General features: G+C 44.6%; 1 protein-coding gene across 2 annotated transcripts; it reads right to left on the reverse strand.

Moving 5' to 3' along the window:
• Positions 1–9,269: 9,269 nt before the first annotated feature.
• Fus (FUS RNA binding protein) lies at positions 9,270–22,142 on the reverse strand. Of its 2 annotated transcripts, none has more exons than XM_035442180.1 (15): positions 22,017–22,142; positions 20,074–20,098; positions 19,789–19,943; positions 17,530–17,671; positions 17,196–17,383; positions 16,770–16,983; positions 15,143–15,177; positions 13,635–13,667; positions 12,654–12,757; positions 11,719–11,848; positions 10,868–10,969; positions 10,616–10,739; positions 10,000–10,100; positions 9,739–9,883; positions 9,270–9,482 (listed from the first exon to the last, which is right to left on the reverse strand). In XM_035442180.1, exons 1-15 carry the CDS (start codon positions 22,027–22,029, stop codon positions 9,443–9,445), a joined length of 1,551 nt encoding a protein of 516 aa, XP_035298071.1. In that variant the 5' UTR covers positions 22,030–22,142; the 3' UTR covers positions 9,270–9,442. The 2 variants fall into 2 exon arrangements, with proteins under 2 accessions (XP_035298071.1, XP_027260321.1); XM_027404520.2 differs by having other exon boundaries at positions 17,530–17,674; positions 22,017–22,141.
• Positions 22,143–24,403: the final 2,261 nt, after the last annotated feature.

A 24,403-nucleotide genomic window follows, 5' to 3' on the forward strand; every position in this document is an offset into this window, starting at 1 on the left:
CTTCCTTGGATGTTTGTGCCTAGCTAAGCTACATTTCTAAAAGCCAAATGGGCTAAGGGAAGATCACCCGTACCTACCATGCACAAACCCCTGGACTCAATCTCCAACACCAAAACTCGACAAAGTTCTGATTTCACTGTTCTAGTGTGTAAGACTTATCAGATGATTCCTGGCTCCCCATTTGGGGGCTTTTTCTGTATTATCCCAAGGGACTACTCAGGAGAACACACTAAACAAATCTATCCAGATCAAGTTAAAACGGGAATGTGTGGGGATATGTACAATGGGGCTTAGAATCTGGAGGGGCAGCTCTGCCAGAGACATCTAAAAACAAACCAGCCCATATAAGATTCTCTATGTGCTCTACCTTTTCCATAATTATACTATTTTCACAGGAGAGGCAGAGGTACCAGCAGGTTACCAAGGAGGCCCAGAATGTCAACCACCTACCAACTTTACTCTACCAGACTTAGTCTAAACTCTTAGCTGCAACAGGCCTCTAATTGGTCCTCCCTGCTTCTAGTCTACCTCCAAAGGCCTGAGTAACCAAAAAAAAAAAGTCATAGGAACAGACAGATGATCTTATCATGCCTGAACTTGCAGCCAAGACCCTGTCTTCACACTTTTGCACACATGCCCCATAGCCACTATTTCTCACACCAGACACTACGTGCACACTTGGTGTACAGCTCAGGAAACCCTTGAAACCTACCTGTCCCAGCCTGCTCAAAGGATCACCTGCTAGCTCAGAAAACACTTCCCAGTGTCTCTGTGGCAAAGCAAGTCATCGCCACGGTGTATTTTCACAAATGACCCTAATAGACTGGCCTGTCATTAAAAGACAAACTTTTTTTCCAATCCCTGTTTTTTTGTTTTTTAATTTTCAGTTAAACTTGCTAGGCATGGTGGCACATGCCTTTGATCCCAGCACTACCCAAGCCAGCCTGGTCTACAATGTTCCAGGCCAGCCAGGGATACAGGGATATTAAGAGCCTGACTGGGAAAATAAAACCCCACAGGAGACCAGGCGTTGGTTGCATATGCCTTTAATCCCAGCACTCCAGAGACAGAGGCAGGCGAATCTCTGTGAGTTCAAGGCCAGCCTGGGCTACAACAGTTAGTTCAAGGGACAAACTCCAAAGCCACAGAGAAACCCTGTCTCGAAAAAAAATAAAAGAAAAAAGAAACTCCAAAAGAATCTAATGGTTTCCATCAGAAAGGACGATAAACAACACTTTTATAAAGAGTAGCTACAGAGCTGGGGATGGAACTCTACTGTGGAAGACTTACCTACCATGCCTGAACTCTAGGTTTGTCTCGTCTCCCCCCAAGCCCCAGTAATGGGAACACCTGTTAATCCCAGCGCTGTGGAAACAGAGACATGAGATTACGAGATGGGAGGCAGCGATGGCATGGCCCGGAAGCTCACAGACCAGCTAGCTAGTATGCAGCACGGCAGCAGAAACGGAGACTCCCAACCTCAGCAAGGCAAAAACTGAGAACCAATTCCCAAGTTTGTCCTCAGATCCGTGTTCACATACACATTTTTTTTTCCAATTTCTTTAAAAAGAATAAGCTCTTGGGGCTGGAGAGATGTCTCAGCAGTCAGTAGTGACTGTTCTTCAGAAGACCAAGGTTCAATTTAGGCTGAGTCTGTTAAGGCCTGTTCCAGGGAATTTGATGCCCTCTTCTGGCCTTGGTAGGTACTGCATGCACATGGTACACAGACATACAGTAGGTACAAAGCATCCATAATAATAATGAAAAAACCGGGCGGTGGTGGCACATGCCTTTAATCCCAGTACTCGGGAGGCAGAGGCAGGCGGATCTCTGTGAGTTCGTGACCAGCCTAGTCTACAAGAGCTAGTTCCAGGACAGCCTCCAAAGCCACAGAGAAACCCTGTCTCGAAATACCAAATAAATAAATAAATAAATAAATAAATAATAATGAAAAAAATTAAAGCTTGGTCATGGCTCCTGATACTACCAAAGGTCAAACAGATGCCCAGGGTGTAGGCCCACAATCTGTGGCCGCACCCAAGGCCATGCCACTACTGGGGCCACACTGATCTGAGTGGCCCACACTGTTACCTGGGGCCATGGTGTCATACAGGCCAGAGCTGCTGCCCACCACAGCCAGGGTCTGTGTTGATGTCTGTGGTTCCCGGTAACAGTGAAGACCATGCTGATGCCAGGGGTCGGCCATCACCTGGGGGCCATGTGGTCTGAAGGTCACTCTGCTGTAGGGGCCATGCCAATGTGAGTGGCCTATGCTGCTACCTGGGGTCATGCTGACATCCAAGCCCAGGCTACTTACTGCTGGGGACCATGTCTGGGTTCATGGTCCTATCACAGCTGGGGTCTGTGATGCCACCAAAAGTCACATCCTGGGGCCATGCTGGTGTCCAAGAGCTGTTCCACTTGCTTGGACCATTCCAATCTAAGTTGCCTGCACTGTCACCTGGGGCCATAAATGCTCCATGACCCCACCGCAGCTAGAGTCTGTATTGATGTACATGACTCCAGATACCATGAATGCCACAGCAATGCCAGGGGTCTGGGCCACCACCTAGGACCATGTTGGTGTCCAAGGGCCACACCAATCTCAGTGGCATACACTGCTACCTGGTGCCATGGTGGCATCTGAGCCCAGACTGCTGTTGGGACCATATCTGGGTTCATGGTCCTCCCATAGCCAGGTTCTGTGATGTCCATGGCTCATGGTACCACCAAAGGCCACACGGATGTCCATGGATGTCTATGCCCACACTGCCACACGGGGTCATGTTTTTTTCTGGGCCCAGGCTGCCCATGGCCCACTAGCAGCCAGGGTCTGTGCAGATGGCGGGTCTGGACAGCCACCTGAGACCATGTTAGTGTCCAAGGACCTTGCTGCCACTGGAGCCATACTGATCTGGGTGGCCTGTGTTGCCACCAGGGCCATAGTGACATCTTGTCTGAACTGCTACTGCAGCTGGGGTTTGTGACAATGTCCATGGCCATTGTCAGCACAGGGGGTCATAGGAACCATGCATGTTGAAATCCAAGGGCTATGCTGAGCCTGGACACTGCAGCAGGAGCTACCTTCCCCACAAGCCCCACCCTTCACCACAAGCATGGGAGAGAGCTGACCCTGCCCCTTGACTGAGGGGACAAGGGATATAGTTCCAGTGGTCCAAACCAACCAGCTCAGCTCACCCAGAACCACATGCCAGGCCTTGGGTGGGTCCACCCTAACATCTATCCTATCTACGACCTGCTGATACTACCCTATCAGTGAAAGGATTGATCCTGCAGGACAATCACGGGATCTCCATGACTCAGGCAAGAGCAGGATGTCCAAGAAGAGTTTCAGTGAGGTTCCAATGATGATGGTGTGCCAGAGGCCTTGACTCATTGCAATAGACATTTTCAAGAAAAGCTGATTGAACAAAAGGGTATATATACAGTGACACACTGCAGCTTCCAATGCCACTAGGATGATTGAAAAGGTGCTAGAATAGCGAGATGATTTGTCTTATTTTGTTTTTAATTTGGGGGGGTGTCTCCTGGGGAAGCATGCTGCATGGGTAGGGGCAGATATGGAGAGACTGGGAAGTGAGCGGGATTAGGGTACATGATGTAAAATTCCCGAAGAACAATAAAGAATTATGTTTTAAAAAGAAAGTAAGCTTGGGAGACTTAAGCAGGCAGACCCTGAGTTCAAGGACAGCCACTCCAGTCAGAATTACATGGTGAGTCCTTGTCTCAAAAAATTTTTTAAATAAATCCTTAAAAATAGTTCCAAGGAGCTGGGCGGTGGTAGTGCACGCCTCTAATCCCAGCACTCAGGAGGCAGGGGCAGACGATCTGAGTTTGAGGCCAGCCAGGTCTACAAAGCTACACAGGGAAACCCTGCCTGGTGGAGAGGAGGGGAAAAAGATCCAATAGCTAGAGAGATGTCTCAGAGGTTAGGCATAGTCTTTTCTTCCAGAGGTCCTGAGTTCCAATTCCCAGCAACCACAGGGTGGCTACCATCTATGAGATCCGGCGCCCTCTTACAGCAAGCATGCAGAACACTGTATACATAAATATATATATATATATAATCTCCAAAGCAAGTTTCTGTTTAATATTTGATTTTGGGGGTTGGTGGGGTGTTTGTTCTGGAACTCAATATATAGATCAGACTGGCCTTGAACTCAGAGATGCACCTGTCCCTTCCTCAAGTGCTCATTAAAGGCTTGTGCCACCATGCCCAGCCTGAAGCAGTATAGTTTCAATAGCTTCCTCCATGGCTGAGGAGATGGCTGGGGAATTGAGGGTGACAGTAAAGCACTTGCTGCACAAAGACATGAACCTACATAAAAGCTGGAGGCAAACCAAACTCTTTGGTAAAATGCCGGGAAGTTCCCAGACCAAGTCACTGATCAAGAGACCCTAATTCAAGCATGGTAGAAAGCAAGGACCAACACCCAAAGTTGTCCTTTGACCTCCATACAAGTCCTGGTGCTCAGACCACGCCCCCCCCACACACACACACACACTCACACACCAGATCTTGGGGGCTCCCCTTCATATTTTTTTCCCAGGAGTAGGGAGGAATTCAGTTCAAAAAGTCTTGGATTTCTTGGATTGTGGTTTAAGGGTAAAAATTCTAAAGGAAGAAAATTCAGCCCAGCCCTCTGTATCCCTCTGCAAAGTGGGATACAGACCTAGCTCATCACTTAACAGCACCAGGAAATGCACATCAGTGTCAATAACTCTTTCCAGTAGGGCATGTAATTGCATCTGGGTACCTGTGCTGCCCACTACATGAAAGGCCATAGAAAGTAACTTCCAGTCTTGGTGGTATCTAAAGCTAACCCACAAAACAGCCCCACACATCTCCAATGGCTTGGAGCACATCCCAAAACTAGATGTTTGGAAAACTACAAGAACTAGACAACCACTGATCAGAGCCAACAGTCCTGCCAGAACAAAGCAGCTTTTGGAGACACTGGACAAAGTGACAGAACTCAAAGTAACATTCACTAGTATTCCCAACCAGCAGTCACAGAAATTTCCAACATCACAGTTTATGCCCTTACAGGGTTTCTGTGTAGTCCTGGAACTCACTCTAGACTAAGCTGGCCTCGCCTCTGCCTCTTGAGTGTTGGGATTAAAGGTGTCTACTACTGCCTGGCTATGTAAAACTCAACCTAACAAAAATTAAGGCTACAAAAGAAAAACTTGTTTTATATCTCCAGTCTAGATCAAAAGTTTTTAAGAGGACTCACTGCATCACACTTGTGATTTTCCCATGTCTCCCACCCAAGTGCTGGGACTATAGGTGGGCACCATAGGCAACTTCAAAATGATAGACTAGACGTTCCTTCTCAAATCTATTCAAGCTTCAGTCTTTCAACAATAAAAACCAACCCAAGGTAGACTTGTGCTACTTACAAAAACCTGCATAAAGGCTGGGCATGATAGCATACACCTACCTTAGTCCCAGCAATTAAGAGACAGAGGCCTAGTCTAGTGTTCCAGGGCAGCCAGGACTCAAGTGATACCAAGTAACATATGGAAGATAACCCAGTAACACCTTCTCTGCCTGACTTAACAGATTTATCTTTAACTATGTATGTGTCTGGGTGTGTGTACATGTATGAGCCAAGTGGCTTTAAATCACCCATGAATGCAAAACACCTATTCATATAAAATATATAAATCTCTAAAAATAAAAAGGGGGGGAGTTGGTGGCACACGCATTTAATCCCAGCACTCAGGAGGCAGAGGCAGGCGAATCTCTGAGTTGGAGGCCAGCCTGGTATACAGAGCAAGTGCCAGGATAGGCTCCAAAGCTACAGAGAAACCCTGTGTGGGGGGAGGGACGGACGGGGGGGGGGGGGGGTGTCATATTTATTGGCAGAAACATAACACAGTGAGAGGCTCCAGGAAGCCCAACCTGAGGCAAGGATGGGGACAGTGCAGGGATTGTGGGAGTTTTCCTAAGAAGTCAGGGCTGGCGCTGGTGGCGCACACCTTTAATCCCAGCACTCAGGAGGCAGAGGCAGGCGGATCTCTATGAGTTCGAGGCCAGCCTGGTCTCCAGAGTGAGTGCCAGGATAGGCTCCAAAAAAGAAGTCAGGGCTAGAGACAGCTCAGTGATTCACAGCACACACACCCAGACTCACATGTTAACACATAGTTAAAAATAATAAAGATAAATCTTAGGAAGTCAGCCAGAAAATGTGTACCTGGGTCATCTCTTCTATATGCTAATTAATATACTAGTTAGATTTCTATTATCTGTATAAACACCATGATCAAAAGCAACTTGTGGAAGAAAGGCTTTATTTGGCTTACATGTGCTGCTCGGTCCATCATGAGAAAGGGGTCAGGGTAGGAACAAGGTAGAAAAACTCCCAATCTCATTTAAAAAGTAAAGCAACTTCTAGTCAGGTAGTAGGTAGTCCCATGTCTATAATCTTAGTACTCAACAGACAGCATATCAAGTTCAAGACCATCCTGTACTACAGTAAGAGTGCATTTCAAAAATAGTGAGTCAATACCTGACCTCACATTGGCAGGTCACCATCAAAACACAAGAATGAATGCAAAAATTACCTTTCATGAAATTACATATAACTAAGGGATATGTGGAACAAGAGTACTTCATATTTCCAACCCCAAAATACACCCAATACAAACAAAACCTAAATACCAGAAACCTCATAACAACTCTTGACCCTAATCATTATGGATTCTGGTTATTAATAGACAATCTGTACATTAAATTTAGGAAGCATTATTCAGACCATCTAGACTGATGTGTTTACGTTTTCTCACCAGGGTGAGAATTTGCTTCATTTTAAACTGGAGGAAGACTAGTAGTTTTTATGAGATTGTCTCTTGTTGGCAATCTTATGAACTCTCAGCTATTTCACCATACCTTGGCTCTACCATCATGAACCGTAACACTCTGAAAACCCAATGAAATGCTTTAGGTTGCCTTGATAACTAAGCCACTAAGACAAAGTCACAGTAAACAAAACTACCTCAAACTCTGGAAAATCAAAACAAAAGCCTATCAGCCTAAATGACAGCAAGGTTCCTCCTACACTGCACTGGTTTTTGTAAAACCCCAGGCATTCCAGAGCACTAAAGACTGACACCTCTTGATGTGGTGGTGTTTAGACAAGATGCCACCTGCGAAGAACTATTTCTTCAAAGCTTACTTACTCTCAAGGCCCTACCCATCCCAGCCCATCAATCCACTTTTTCAAAGATGTTTAAGGGCTAGAGAAATAGCTCATCTGTTAAACATACTTGCCTCTCGTTCCCAGAACTAGAGAGCCTACCACCAGCAGTCACAATACCTGCAAACAAGTGGTATCTACTCACATAATTAAAAATAATTACCTGCAGCCAGGCAGTGGTGGCACACACTTTTAATCCCAGCACTGCCGGAGTTATTTCTGTGCCAAACTAAGATTAAATACACTTCAGCTGGGGGCTGGAGAGATGGCTCAGTGGTTAAGAGCACTGGTTATTCTTCCAGAGATCCTGAATTCAATTCCCAAGAAGTGCATGTTGGCTCAGCTGTCTATAATAAAGCACTTCCAACAACAGGTCCCAACACATCTGTAAGGTATGTTTCAGATAACACCTTATATACAAACTATTCATCAAGCATCATAAATCAAACCCTACTTTGTGCTGAAGGACATAGGCTACCAGGCCTGCAAGGCCTAAATTCCAAGAGGTACAAATTAATGAGCAGCTCTTGTGTTTTAATAAAGACTGTGAGATGGAAAATAGTACAACCAAAATACAAAATCCATTTCTTGCTCTAGGCAAATTTACCATTTGTGACTTGACTGTCTTCTACAAAGTTCCTGCTCAAAAACCATGCAGTTGGTTCAGCATGAAGACACCCACACCTCATCTTTAATCCCAGAAACAGTAAGACATCTTTAAAAAGCATGTTACTACAAAAACAAAGGAGCATGTTTGTTCACTGATGTGTGTTGGGCTACAGTCCGATATGTTTGCCTGTGGACACTGTAATTTTGTACTGACATGTTTGAATTTTATTATTTTGGGGGGTTACCTTTTCTTTTTTGGCATGGCAACAACAGTCCATGCTGGCCTTGAACTTCTGATCTTCCTACATCCACACACCTAAAGTACCAGGATTACAGCAATCCATAACCATCCCCAACTGGTTTTGTTTTGTTGGCTTTCGGACTATGCAGCCCAGAAGGTAACAAGTTGGAGAAACCCTATCACCCAATGTCATGCCTAGTTTTCAGTTCTGTGTACCAATATGAATATTCAATAGTTGCCAAATATGGACAAGTTGCTAAACGTATCAAATGAAAAGGCTGGAGGTTACAATGTTTTAACTCTTCACTGACTCCACCCTTTTAGCATTCAACTTTAATTTTTTTTTAAATATTTATTATGTATACAACATTCTGCTTCCGTTGTGTATCTGTACACCAGAAGAGGGCACCAGATCTCATAACAGATGGTTATGAGTCACCATGTGGTTGCTGTGAATTGAACTCAGGACCCCTGTAAGAGCAGTCGGTGCTCTTAACCTCTGAGTCATCTCTCCAGCCCTCAACTTTTCTTAAAAAGAGGAATTGTAAAGCTGGGAGAAGATGGGGCATGCCCAGCACTCAGGAGGCAGAGGCAGGAGGATCTCTGTGAATTAAGACCAGTCTGGTCTACAGAGCTAGTTCCAGGACAGCCTCCAAAGCCACAGAGAAACCCTGTCTTAAAAAACCAAAAGAAAAAAAAAAAAAAGAGAGCGAGTTTTAGGGCAGGCTCCAAAGCTACAGAGAAACCCTGTCTTGAAAAACAAAAAAAAACCAACTAGATATTGTAACCAGAAATAGCACATGCCTTTAATCCTAGTAACCAGGAGGCAGTTTTAGATAAGCCAGGGCTATACAATTACCAGAGTCCTATAATCCTAGCTGAAATATGACTAAGTTCAAAGAATCAAATATCAAAATACCAATGACCCACAGATGTTAAGATTTAGGAAGATGTTAAAGTGACCCACTGTATGCACCGTCCTTTTTCTGAAAACTAAGTACCCATCATTTACCGCTTTCCTAGAAACCACTTAAGCATTCTTTTATCTTTTCAAGACCGAATCAAGATGATGCTAGGCAAAAACAAATGATTCAAATTCCTGCTATGCAAGATGATCTGAGGGGACTAGGGATTAGTTCCCCACATTCCTAACACAGACCAATCCTCCAGAAAGTAAACTGGGGTCAGCAACAGAATTTAACTAAAATGATGGTTTTTAATGGGAACCAGAGATACGGTTACAATTACGGTAGTCTGACACACACACAAAAAAAATCCATGGGCAATCCTGAATTGAAAGTTTACAAAATAACAAGGGTAACACTGGGTACAGGAAGAAGAGCTGTTCTTCAGAACTTCAGAAGCTGGGCTAATATGGCCTCTCCCTGCGATCCTGTCTGTGCTCACCCCTGAAAGAATTGTTAGATATGAATTACCAGACCATCCAAGCATACAACCTTCAAATATCCTACTTGTCCCTGCTACCCAAATGACGTTTCTTAAGCAAAATAACCTTAAGACTGGGTTCCTAATTCTTCTACTCCCCCTTCCCAATAATGTAAACCAGCTGAGAGCTGTCCTTTCCTAGGAAATCACTCAGCAAAATCTTATTTCCTCCCAACTCCAACCAATTGCTGTTTTTTGTTTTGATATAGACTTACTCACCTTGAGTCCATCTTGCCAGGGCCAAAACCGCCTCTGTCCCCACCACCCCGGCCCCCTCTGAAGCCCCCTCGGTCCCCGCCTCGGCCCCGGTAGCCGCCCCGATCATAGCCTCCTCTGCCACGGCGATCATCTCCATAGTTACCCCCTAGGACAGAAGAAATGACATATCAGCCTCATGCTTCTACCTTCCTTCCCACTACCTTTCCAAATCAAAAACAAAGTCTTCTTGGACTTCTATAACCAGCTCTGCTCCCTTCTTACCCATATGAGAACCTCCTGGTCCCCCTCCTGGGCCATCTGGCTTAGGGGCCTTACACTGGTTGCATTCATTTCTCCAAGAGAAGTTCATATTCTCACATGTACTAAAGAAATGAAAGGGAATTAATTTGGAAGAGTGCAGTCCAGAACATGAATTCACAAGACTCCAAGGCAAAACAAAAGTATTATTAAACCTAGACTAAAAGTATTACTAAACCCTTTTCCCACTATGGCCTCCTTTTCCATGGTTAAAATGTTTGCCACAGTTCAGTTCAAAACACATTTTAGTAATTAATGTTTGAACTCTTACCCTCACTCCAATATGTCTGCACAGGAGTCACCCATCACCGCCACGATGAGTATCCACTTTGACCCTCTCAACTGTGAGCCTCAAATTAAACACTTCCTTTATAAATTGCCCTGGTCATGGCATTTTATCTATACTCTCCAAAGTTCTAGGTATTTACTTTGAAGACTCTTAACCTTCCCTAAATAAACTATTAACTCAATCTTCCATCTACAAAATCTCATTTAAAAAAAAAAAAATCTTCCTAACTCTTAACCTAGTATCAAGATAATAATCTTAAGAACTTTGGAGGAAAAAGTCAAATTCACTCACGGATTAGGACACTTCCAGTCCCCAGCTCGTTGCTGTCCACCACCTCCACCACCTCCACTGGGGAATCCTCCCCGGCCACCGCCACCACTGCCACCTCCTCCGTAGCCTCCACGGCCCATGGGTCCTATACAAACAGAATTATGATTTCTTAGTTTGGTTAGCCTACCTTTTCCAAATTTCTTTTCCTCACCTTCCACATTGTGTTCCATCACCTCTTCAAAACAGAAAAAGTAAATGAAGTAAATGGCTCACCTCCTCGACCTCGGCCTCCACGACCATTTCCACCACCCCTATTAAAATCGGCTCGGCGGGTAGCAAATGAAACCTTAATAGGATTCCCAGAGAATTCTTTACCTAAAGAAATAAAGGTGGATGAATTATAGAAGGGCCTGCTTTAGATCCCCAGGGCAAGATGGCTTGGTGGGTGAATGCTTTGCCTAAATTCAATCTCATGAGCACACACTGTGGAGAGAGAATTAACTTCACATGGTTTGTGCACGGACCTCAATGCCTATACCACGGCATGAACATGCCTACACAGATATATAGTAAATGGTGAGAGAATTGAAAGACCTAAAGATCTGAAACACTTTTTAAAACCTAAGAGAAATGGGCCGGAGAGATGGCTCAGTGGTTAAGAGCACTAGCTACTCTCTGAATTTAATCCCCAGCATCCACATGGCAACACACCACTACCTTTAACTACAGTTCCAAGGGATCCCACACCCTCACAGACATATATGCAGGCAAAATACCAATGCACACAAAATAAATATGGGAAAAATTTTTTTAAAATCTTAAGAGTAAACTGCTTCTTAAAAAGATTTATAAACTAATGGGAACAAAGGAGACTACAGGGAAATTACAAAGTGCCTGTAAGACGGCTCAGCAGGTAAAGCTGATTGTTGCCAAGCTCTGATCACCCAAGTTCCACCCTCATGACCCATATGTTACAAGAACCAAACAGATCACTCCAAATTGCTCTCTGAATGCCACAGGTCTCTCCATATACAATATTAAAGACGAGGTGCCATCAGATCCAAACTACTCAAACAGACCCTGTTTCAAAGCCCCACCATCCACCTCCATCATCTTCTACATACCATCAAACCAGTCAATAGCTGCTTTAGCAGAAGGTGGGTCATCAAATGAGACTGTTGCCTCACCCTTCAGCTTGCCAGTTTCCCTGTCTGTATACAAGTTAATCATAGGCTGTCCAGTTTTCTTATTTGTCTAAACAAAACAAAAGAAATCATCAATTTATATAACCTACACACAGCTCATTGTTCTAAAGCATCCCTACATGCTGAGTGCACTCAGTGGTTACAGTACTTTCTTAAGCAACCATGATGGCACAGGCCCAATCTCCAGCATGGCAGCAAAACTTCACTTAACTTTCAGTACCCAAATAGTAGCATGCTATAGTTATGTTGTTTTAGAATATGGTTCTATAGTTACAAAGTACTGGTATACCAAGTTCAAAACTAACAAAGTTGTTTCAATTTGCCAATGTAGAACCTATTGAAACAGACCTCCATCTTCTCCAAGACATACTTCCAAACTCTGGGTTCCCTCTTCTCAATTACTCTCCCTACCTGCCATAACTGAAAAGTTTAAGACCTGGTTTAAACTGTGCCGTTGAGCCCCCTTTTATCAGGCCTATCTTTTTATGGTTTCTCTTAGGAAAGTACCAACAAAATGGTTTTTTGCTCAATAAATTAAGGTGGCAACAACCATTTAGGCTTTGGCTTTGCCAGACATAAGAGGTGCACACACTTGCAATCCCAACATTTCACTAAAAAAAAAAAAAAAAGTCAACAAAATTGTTACTACTAACAATTAACAAGACCTTTACTTTTTTTTTCTACCTCCATCTTTCTGTATAGCATTTTCTTGGAACTCAAGAGATCCACTGGCCTCTGCCTCCATTGTGCTGGGATTAAAGGCATATGAAGTTGCCACCACACACCAAGACTGCTTTTTAATAACAAGTAAAACCTGAAAGCCTGTAAATAGGAAGCACCTGCTTTATAAGTACCTTAATAATTCCAATCTGCTTGAAGTAATCAGCCACAGATTCAATTGTAACATTCTCTCCCAGGCCTTGCACAAAGATGGTGTTGTTGTCTGAATTATCCTGTTCTGCTTGTTCACCATGGGATCAAAGGAAAATTGGAGAGCATAGGAAAGACAAAGGTTAGGTATATCAACAGCACTTAAGTATTTGCTATTAAAGATTTCAAGAGAAATGCTCAGAATTCTGACCAACTATGCAACTATTATGTAAGCCAATGGTTCTCAATCTATGAGTCACAAACCCTTTAGGGATCAAGCAACCCTTTCACAGGAGTCGCCTAAGACCATAGGAAAACCGTTATTTACAATTTACAACTTTAGAAAAATTTTAGTTATGAAGTAGCAGTGAAAATAACTATGACTGGGATCACATTATTAGGGAAGTTGAGAATCACTGATGCAGACAATATAATCCAAAACAATCCATCCTTATTCTAATATTCAAATATTCATGTACCTTCTTTTAAAATGTTAAGTTTAATCTCGTAACTATCCTTGACACCTCATACAGAAACCAGTTTCCCAACGTTTACTTCAAGACTCCTTAGTTTAAAACAAAAAAATTTCACACTGGGGGACACAGTGAAACACTCCTCTAACCCCAGCACTTGGAAGATTTTTTGAATTCCAGGACAGCCTGGTCTACATAGTGAGTTACAGGACAGTCAGGGTTGTTAAAGAAAAACCCTGCCTCAAAAAAAAAACACCACTACTAACTTTGAATGAACACCTTTTAAGCAAGGCCTGTAGCAGCCAAAGCATCACCTGGGACTCACTAGAAATAACAATTACCAGACTCATCCTAGACCGCTGGATCCAGTATTTCTGGTATTCATATAAACCACCACTGACCAGGTACAGCTAAACTCCTTCCCTTCTCTCCAGTTTTTCAGTTGTTTCAAAGAATATCCAGGTGAACACTGCATGAAAACCATCAACTCACCAGAATCATGACGTGATCCTTGATCCCGAGGGCCTTAGTTACATGAAAAAAAAGAAAACAAAAACAAGGAAAGGAAGTCATTAGCCAACAGAAAAGGACAGATAGGCAACAAATTAACATCTAATCCAAATTCTTGCAATGTATCAGGTAATTGCTTCCAGCCTCTCCAAACCCTACCCTGGGGCCTGCCCAGTGGAGAAAACTCTAGGCGGGTCTCAGGGAGACAACACAGGCCCCTTTCTTAAGATTTGTTACTTTTGAGTTCCCACAGGGATAATGCCACACTTCAAATGCTCTCTCCCCCAGCTAGGGCTGGGAAATGCCCTCAGCACAGATGGGAGTAGGGGCAGTACAAACTCAGTAACTCATTTAAATTATCAACCAACTCATACATAACTTGGCCCTGTTCTCTCACCAGAGAGACATAAGCTCAACACCAGCAATGTGATGTGCATCCATCCAGTTTCTCCAAACTTTTACCACCAAAGACAACCCTTGTAGAACAATCTTTAATTTCATCTTGAAAACCATTCTTAACCATGTTGTTTCCCCAAAGCAACAGGAAAATAACATACATAGTAGCTATATTGTAGTTTAAAAGCATGTCCTAGGGAATAGACCAGAAATCTTATTTTCATAATACAGCCTATATTTTTTTCCCAGACACCATCTTTGACCAATGTTTATCTAAATTCGTCATATATAAATATTGTACCTGTACACAATAACACCTAAGTCATGAACCCAAGCCTTTGGCTTTAAGTGTTTAGACAAATCGAAGAAAAACCATTTTGTTTAACAACCAGAAAAGTTCCAGCTTACTGGGAGACTTCTCAAATTTGCCATTTTTCCATGAATTCAAGTTTGTGCTGTTTTAAACCTGGTTATTTCCCATGAGCAACACATGCTCTCAAGATATTTCTTGAAGCAGTCCACACCTTCCTTCCCAGATCTAGTTTCTATGTGCTTGTATGAGTACATATGTAGAATTGCATTGACATCACTTAGTATTTAATATAAACATATATACCAACTTTACCATCCTCAGGGCAGGGCAACAGTTCATGTCCCTCTCCCTGAGTAAAGTATTTGGGAGGTTGTGTACACACACACACACACACACACACACACACACACACACACACACACACTCGTCCTCTCCTTGGACACACTGATCAAAAGGATCCTAAAGCCAAGTTGGCACCACATGTTCCAGAACACTCTCCAGTTGCTCGTGATGGTGTGGTCACTAAGTGCTAGCCGTGGCAACACCCATCAAGAGGCCTACTAAAAATTCTATGAACTTGAGTAAAACCAATTTAGTAGTAAGCCTGCCTCCAGGTCAGCACACATCTGGCAGCAGGTGGCATTCTACCCCACCCCCTTTCTGGAGGTGGTTACAAATACTTTAGAAACCTTTGACACTTAACAAGCTAAGACATCTGCAAATGAACAATCAGACAAAGCATTGCTGGGAGTTGGGAATTTTGGAAACTCTGTTCACTTACCACCAAATTTATTGAAGCCACCACGGTCACTTCCGCTGGAGAAGACAAGTTAGAAGAAAGGACATGAAGCTTCCAACAGCTACAAAAGGGTTTTGTTTTGCTTTTGTTTTTGTTTTTTTTATTTTAACATTCCCAAACATGGGCAGGTGTTTTGGGAAAAAGATTCAAGTGGCTACTAAAATATACCCCTTCCTGACCACCCTTGTCTGACCTTTGAGCTTATCACACACACACGTGTGCAATTTCTCAGACACAGTTAAGGATTTTGCTTTAAAAAGATGTATCTATATCCCCTGGAAAAAAAAGCTCATTTTTCCTTGGTTGTTCTTCTGACGTAGATTTTTTTTTCCTCTTGTTGCAAGTGGTGGACAACCCAGCAGTTGGTTTAAAAGATCTACCCCAAATTACCCAGAAGACATTTCACACCAGGCCCCTGGGATAGCCCTGAACACATTTTGTTTGTGTGGTTTTTGCTTTGAAAGCAGCAAGCAGACCCAACCCCATTCCATAAAAAGTCATAACCAAAGGCAATTTTCCCTTAGAGCAAGACAAACTCAGCTAAGCCCTAACTACTGAGCTGTTTTTGATCACCCTTTACCCCCGGGGTCACCCCTTCTACACTGTGAGAAGAGCGGAGTATTTTGCAATGTCACCTTTCATACCTGTGGCACATAAAATGCAGAGCAAGTTAACAGTCACATAACAGTTGCTTTTCTTTTTAAAGTTTTGCATTAAACACACGCACACAACTAGTTTTTTCCACTTTTCCATGTTTCTTGAGACTTCCCCCACCCACCTCTGAATACTTACCACGTACAAACTCAAAAAAAAACCTACTATTTTCCAAAAAAAGGAACATATGACTGACATTTTTTTCCCCATTCAAGGGAAGTAACAGGGTCCTTCAAAGTCACCAAGAGATTTGACAAACTGTTTTAACATCAAATCTAAGGTTTTACTTTAACAAGGAGAGATCCAGTTGGACAAGCTCATTTTAACTGACCGAGAAAAGATGGACAGTGGAATAAGAAAGCAGAGTACCACTGTCAAGTCTATTTTGCCCCAAAAGTTTGCACACTTCAGTCAGAAGACCCCATAAATGAACCAAGTCACACACAAAATCAGTCAAATTAGTGCAAATCAGGCTCACGGATTCAAGTAACTACAGAATATGGATGAGTAAATAGCCAATTCCTAGAAGCTGAGGTCAAGTTTACCATTATTACCAACTCCCCTGGAGGACACATGGGAATACACAGGACAAGTTTCCCCTAATATTTCCCAGGAATGGGATTAATAGGTTTCCCTTGCAGAGAAGTCTTTACTCCCAAGTTTTTTTTTGCCTGAGATAACAATGACAATCCACATGTATCTATGTATATTCTTTTTCTTTAGAAATAAATGAACCAATACTCAAATCTCTACTCAAGAGCTGTAAATGGGATTTTGGCTCCCAAATTCTCACAAAAACATAATAGGAATATACAAAGAAACACTACTGCCCACAAATTGAAGCCCTTACATATCCCCAGAAAACAATACTAACCATGCACTAGGGACTGACTTCAAGGGAGATCCATGCATCACTCCCCCACAGAAGGTACTCCCTGACTCACGAAACACCTACCCCATGCCGCCTCTGCCTCCTCTGCCACCTCCACGGCCTCTGGGTTCATAGCCACCACTGCTTCGGTTGTAACCACCTCCACCGCCCCTGCCACGGCCCCCACGGTCCTGCTGGCCTCCCCCGTAGCCACCACCGCCGCCACCACTCTGGTCCTGATTGCCATAGCCACCGCCGCCGCCACCACTCATGGAGGACTGATCTTGGCCATAGTTGCCTTTTAAAAAAAAAAAAAAAAGTTAGTAATAATGCTTTAAAAAAAGCTTAGCACTACTTAGCATATACAAACTTCTGTTTCAATTGTCAGCAACAAGTGAGAGGATAGGAAGTATGGAAATAAATGGTCAATGATAAAAATTAGAAACTTAGTAAACAAGAAAAGGGGCAAATTCATAGAGTAAGGAGGCAAAACTGAAGACACTTTCTCACCTCCACCACCCCCTCCACCACCTCCACTGCTGCTGTTGTATTGGTTCTGTTGTCCATAACCCTGAGGTGGGTTGTAGGAGCTTTGTTGTTGTCCATAGCTTTGCTGCTGTCCACCATAGCCAGACTGTTGGCCATAGCCTCCACTCTGGGGCTGTCCATAGCTGCTGCTCTGAGAACTGCCACCATAACTAAGTGGAAAACAAAGAAAACCAGAATTATGCTGCAAAACAGCCAAACACTTGCTTCACTTTTAGTCCATTCCCTTTCTTTACTCCTCAGAGATCAAACAATTCACCACCATTTTCTGGCCTTATTCACACCCATACTACCTTACCTTCCTGAGGTGCTGCTAGGAGCTGGCTGTTGGCCATAGCCAGGGTAGGAGGACTGTTGCCCATAAGAAGATTGGGAACTTTGGCTGCTGCCATAGCCTCCAGTGGAACCATATCCCTGGGGAGCTGACTGAGTGCCATAGCCTGCTACAAAGAAAACAGGGTTACAAATGCTATAAAGGAAAAAAAAAGCTGGGCATTGGTGGCACACACCTTTAATCCCAGCACTTGGGAGGCAAAAGCAGGCGGATCTCTGTTGGTCAGCCTGGTCTACAGAGAGAGTGCCAGGACAGGTTTCACAGCTACAGAGAAACCCTGTCTCGAAAAAACCAAAAAGATTAAAAAAAAAAAAAAAAAAGCCAGGTATAGTTGTACTCTTTAATCCCAGCATTTGGGAGACAGAGGCAGATTATCTCCCCTGATTGATGCCAAACTGGTCTACATATCCAGTTCCAGGTCAACATAAGGCGGCATGCGGCAAGGAATAACTTAAAACATTATATACCTCCCAGCACTCACCCATTACTTAAAAAGTAGGTCAGCTAGTAAGCAATTTACTGACAAAGGCCAGCTACCAGGAGACTGGGGCAGCAAGGTTAGTTTATGGCCAATCTTGGCATCTTAATGAAACTATCATTTTTTTTTAAACCGACAGGGTTTCTCTGTATTGTTTTAGAGCCTGTCTTGGAACTCGCTTGGTAGACCAGGCTGGCCTCGAACTCACAGAAATCCACCTGCCTCTGCCTCCCAAGTTTTGGGATTAAAGGCGTGTGCCACCACCGCCCTGCGCTGTGAAAGTCTTATCAACCTGGGTTCAATCACCAGAACCAGAACTATCATAAAAGTTAACCCTAGAAAGCTGTCCTTTGACCTATACATATGCAACACGTAAACAAGCATGCCTGAACTCACACAAAATAAATAAAAAATACAGAAATCATAATGACTGCCTAGTTTAAAAAAAAAAAAAACTTCTGTAGAGCCAGGCAGTAATGGCACTCGCCTTTAATCCCAGAACTCAGGATACAGAGGCAGGGAGATCGAGTTCAAGGACAGTCAAGACTACACAGAGAAATCCTGTTTTGAAAACAAAAACAAAAACTCCTCTGTAAATTTTGAAACTCACCAAATCCAGTGTTTCATGCCTACAATGTAGAACTGTTTCAAGCAGAGGAGGAGTGAGCTGGGGATGTAGCTTAGCTGACAGAGTGCTTGCTTAGTATACACAAGCTCTGGGTTTCATCTTCAGTACCATATAAACCAACTATACCTTTGATTCTAACAGTTCAAGGCCATCCCCAAATACACATGTATCTGGCCAGCCTGCCCAACATAAGACTTTGTCTCAAAACAAAAATGTCTTTAATTGGTGCTTTGATGTTGACTACCATTTTTGCTGTTTTTTTTTTTTTTTGTTTTCTGTTTTCTTTTAAACAAGGTCTATGTAGCTCAGGTTGGCCTCCACCTCAGATTAGCCTGTTTCTGCTCCCCAAATGCTGGGATGTTTTGCCTGCCTGGTGCCCTCAGAGTCCAGATGAGGGCATCAGATCCCTTGATTGGAGTTACAGTTATAAGCCATGTAGGTGCTGGAAAATGAACACAGATCCTCTGGAAGTGGAGCCAGTGTTCTTAACTGCTGCTGGGCCATCTCTCCACACACCCACACAACCCCTCCCCGGCTTTTCATTTTGGTTTCTCAAGACAAGGTTTCTCTGTGTAGCCTGGCTACCCTGGAAATCACTCTGTAGACTAGGATGGCCTCAAACTCAGATTCATCTGCCCCTGCCTGGAGTGCTGGGATTAAAGGTGTGTGCTACCAACCACCTGGCATGTTACTCTATCTATCCCAAATCCAGGTTCCCCATGCCAGTAATCATGGCACAAAAGGTCACTACTAGCTGAATTTTAATGTGCTGATATGGACAGTATTTTTGCCCTTGTGAATCTAAGGGCAAATACCATCTCTTTGTGAATCACATGTATCGGCCCAACTTCAAAAATTTTCAAGCAAATCATTTTCTTCCACCCTAAAACTGGTTCTCTTTAGGAAACTTGCTTTTCCACAAAAATGAATATATGGGGGAAATCATCTAACAAAGAGACAATTACAAGCCATTTTGTTTTAAAAAGACTAATCACGAAATTAACAATTACAGACTGACAAGGGGAAATAGGAGATTTTCAATACTGTTCAGGTTTAAGAACAATTACTAACATTCAGAAGAAAAATGAATGAAGATTTGTTCCACTAAGAGACTCACTGTTTTGGGTCTGTCCATAAGAAGAACCATAGCTGCTCTGGCCATATCCTGAAGTGTCAGCTGACTGGCCATAGCCACTGTAACTCTGCTGGCCATAGGGCTGATTGCTCTGTTGGGAGTAGCCCTGCCCAGGCTGGGTAGGATAGGCCCCATAGCTAGGAGGGGGGAGGGGGAGAGGATCAGAAAAGTTATCTTCAATTGAAAGAAAAAAAGCATACAAAAACAACACAAGTTACACTGACCACCCTTACCACCTACAAACTCCAGCCCAGAAACAACACTCACCTTTGAGTTGCTTGTTGGGTATAGTCTGTAAAAGATGAGAAGGGGAAAAAGTCATGTTAATTTTAGTTAAGACTGGAATAGAATTAAATTCAACTTAAGTACTAGGCACTCTAAGAAGAGTGGTGATGAGACAAACTCTTAATCCCAGCAGAGGTAGGTGGATTTCTGAGTTCCAGGCCAGCCTGATCTACATACAGGAGAGCTAGTTCCAGGACAGCCAAGGCTACACAAAGAAACCCTGTCTTTAAAAAAAGAGGTACGAGGCACTCCAGATCACATTAAATCTACAAAATGCCATTGCAAAAACATGCAGGCATTAAGTCCTTCATGAAACACCAGTTGTGAGGAAAGCAAACTGAATACAAGTTTTAATACAATAAGCAAAGACACAAATTCCTAGACACCAATAAGTCTTAGATTTCTGTTTTGTTCTGGGTAGAAGCCAGGGCCTGGGCCATGCTAAGCTAGCTACCAGTGACACCAGTCCAAGGCACCATACAAATATTTCTGTGGATAACTATTATCTAAAAACATTGCCATGGGACTGTTTCTGTATTTATAGTCAAAATTTTTGTTTTTGGATTTTTTTGAGACAGGAGTTTCTATTACATACCTCTGACTGCCCCCGAACTCACTATGTGGACCAAGCTATGTGGAACTCACCATGCAGACTCAAAAAATCCCCGTCTCTGCCTCCCTATTCCTGGGATCAAAGCAGTATGTGCCCCCACACCCGGTTCAATTTTTTTCTTCAAAAAGTCTCAAAATACAACACAGACGGTCCCTGAACTTTAAAAATTTTCGTCTCGGCCTTTCCAAGGCCTGCAACACACACCACATGGAGTCCATTAGATTAACTTGTACAGTCACAGAGCTATCACACCGTTCGAGTCCAAGCAGTCTGAAGAATTGTGACCCTCCAACACCAAACAAATGCCTTTAAAAAAAAAATCCATTCACCTTGTGACTAACCTCGGAGACCTTAAGGCAAAGGGGAGTTTTAGTACAAAGCCAAACAAGGCAGCAAAGCTCTTTGACCCTAAGTAGCCTCAAGGCTCCAAGACCTGTGGCTCCCAGCGAGTGTGCTCCCGCCTATCGTGCGCATGGAGAAGCAAAGACGGTAAGCAGTAGCTCGGCTTCGAGCAGGAAACCCAGGGTCTGCCCCCGCAGGAGGCAAAAAAAAAAAAAAAAAATGACAGCCAAGAGGGTGTGGCCTCGGAAGGCGACTCCTTTGGTTTCCTTCCTGCCTCAGGAAAACTAAATTCAGAAACGGGAAAGCCCTCAGGCCGGATCCCTGAGTCCGTTCGTCATTTTCCCCAACCTCACGGACACGCGGGCCAGTTGGGAGCGTTTTCGCTCCGGCCCGGAGGCGCGAACAGGACAGCCCCGCCCCCTCCCGAGGGACCCGGGGAGCAGGGCGAGGCCAACACCGGACCAGCAGTCTTCCGCCGAGGGTCTCGCGACAAAAAAAAAAAAAAAAAAAAAAAAAAAAAAATCCAAACCAACTCGAGGCGGGCGAGGGGGAAAAACCGCGCCGAGAAAGGGGGAGGGGCCAGAGGAGCGCGTGCGCGCGCCAAGTGCCCGGATGCAGCACTGCGACAAAGCGGGGCCCGGCAGGCCGGGAGGGAGGGGGTGGGGCGCCGCTAGAGAGACCTGGCGCTTCCTCTCCCCTCACTCCACGTCGCCAGGCAGCGTCCCTCTCCACACCCTCCCCGAGTCGAAGGGCCCAGAGAGCCCTCAGACTCCGCGCCAAAGGCCGCCACAGGAGCCAAACAAAATGGCGACACCACCCTCCCCTGCCCTCCTCCCGCCGCTTCCCGCCACAGAGGTGCGGGAGCCCACACTCGCACGCCACCACAGGCCCACCGAAAACTCAAAAGTCTGGCTGGGAGGGAACGAAGGCTCCCCGGGACGCGCCATTGCCGCCTCGCGCCCTCACATACCGTTTGAAGCCATGTCCGCGCACGCGCGCACAGGCCGCCAAGCAACAGGGTTCCAGACGACTGCGAAGGGACGCCGCGAGGACTGAGCAGCCCCGCCTCCCGCGCCGACTTTAAGTACGCCTCCCGCCTACGCGCCCCGCGGACGTACCAAGTGGGACGGCGCGAGGGGGGAGCGCGGCCGGGTTCCTGCCCCTTCCCGAGGAAGTAGAGGACCCAGAGAGACAAAAGAAAAGGGAACTCACTTGAAAATGATGTCCTCGCATGCACTGTCATCTTGAGGATAATTAGCTCTCATCCGCCCTCCCCCCGGGGCCCGGCTTCGCCGCACTCCTACCCCTCCAAAGGTATAATGGTACGATCCAGCCTCCCGCTATGGGCGGTGCCAGGGCCCTGAGCTTGAACGCAGAACTGTAGTCGAGGCCTGGAGTCCCCGGGTGTGGGAACCGAAATTCCTCTGACGGGGCCCCTCGGCTGGGCCCCACTTTCACTGGCTAGAGCGTGCTTCCGCCTGCCCTGGCCGGTCAACTAAGCCAAACGCAGTGTGGTCGCTCTGGCTCTCCACATTCTCTCCTGAAAGCATGATCAGTCTCTGTCCCTTTTCTCGGTTTTCACTTAGCGGTGCCCCAGCTTGCTGTTCCTTAGACCTTACCAAGGTTTGTAGATTGTGACGTTTGACCTGAAGGAATATGGGCTTTAGCCTGGATCCCATAGCCTAGTCTGGTTCAACACTAACATGTCTACCGCTTAAGTGGTTTCGAAACCCACAATTTCCCACCTTTTTTATTTTTTATTTTTTGCCTCTCAGCACAGCCCAGCTGACCTCGAATTCATGATCCTCTTTGCCTTAAAGCAACGCATTCTAGTATTAACAGTCGACCTGGTTTTCCCCATCATCATCTTGTAAAGAAAATAAATGTATCTGTCTGCTGCAAATGAAGTCTGGGGATGTAGCTTAATGATAGAGTGATTGCTTAGCCGGTGCGTGACCCTGAGTACATCTCCAGGCCCGATCCAGGCAGAGGTGCCTGTGAGTAGGGTTGGGATTTTAATGAGTGCATTCAAAACCCAAGACTAAGAACTTGCCCTGAGTGTAAGGCAGTTCAGGGTCAGACCTTCTGATGTTTAAAATCTAAATCTATGAAACTACAAAATGCTTCTTGACTACATGAAATGATTTAGAGCATTTAAAAGCCTGTGTACTTTTTGTAAGGGAAAGGACAAATATGTAATTCAAGGGGGCTGGAGAGATGGCTCAGAGGTTAAGAGCACTGGCTGCTCTTCCAGAGGTCCTGAGTTCAATTCCCAGCAACCACATGGTGGCTCACAACCATCCGTTGTAAGATCTGGTGTCCTCTTCTGGTGTGTAGATATACATGGAAGCAGAATGTTGTATATGTAATAAATAAAATCTTAATAAAAAAAAAGAGCACTGACTGCCTTCCCAGAGGACCCAAGTTCAGTTCCCAGCACCCATATGGCGACTAGCCACTGAGAAACCTTGCCTGGGGAGGGGGGGGGAATACTGCTATCACAATACCACTTTTTGTTTGTTTCTTGTTTTTTGTTTTTCAAGACAGGGTTTCTTTGTGGCTTTGGAGGCTGTCCTGGAACTAGCTCTTGTAGACCAGGCTGGTCTCGAACTCACAGAGATACACCTGCCTCTGCCCCTAGGAGTGAGCCACCACCGCCCGGCCACAATACTACTATTTATATATCAAAATTGTATTTTGTTTTGAGCAAAGATCTCATTATGTATCCTGGCTAGACTGGAACTCACCATGTGTACCAGGCCGGCCTTGAACTTACAAAGATCCCCCTGCCCCTGCCTCCAAAGTGCTGTCATTAAAGGCATGTGACTCTAAAATTTCAAAATTTTAGAAAGAACCTAAATGTTTATTAAAAGATCTGAAAACCAGCCAGGCATGGTGGCATACACCTTTAATCCCAGACTATGAATTCAAGACCAGCCTTGTAGTGAGATATTCACCATCACCACCCACACACACATAGACCTGTGTGCTGACTATGCCCAAGAGCAGGATTAGGTCTGAAGTCTGCAGAGAGCAGCCTGGGTGAATCCTTGGAGCGGGAACTTGCTGCAATCCTCTGTTTCTTCTGTAAGTGCCTTCTCCCCAAATAAAATTTGACAAATACATTTTTTTTCTGAGACAAAATTTCTCTGTGTAGCTTTGGAGCCTATCTTGGCACTCCCTCTGGAGACCAGGCTGGCCTTGAACTCACAGAGATCCACCTGCCTCTGCCTCCTGAGTACTGGGATTAAAGGTGTGTGCCACCAACGCCTGGCTCCCCAAATAAAATTATATTAGCCTATATTGAGCCTAATCCAATGAATCTTAATCCACATCCACACCTGTGGTCTATAGAGT

This window comes from Cricetulus griseus, chromosome 3, assembly GCF_003668045.3.
Source record: "Cricetulus griseus strain 17A/GY chromosome 3, alternate assembly CriGri-PICRH-1.0, whole genome shotgun sequence".
Classification (NCBI taxonomy): domain Eukaryota; kingdom Metazoa; phylum Chordata; class Mammalia; order Rodentia; family Cricetidae; genus Cricetulus; species Cricetulus griseus.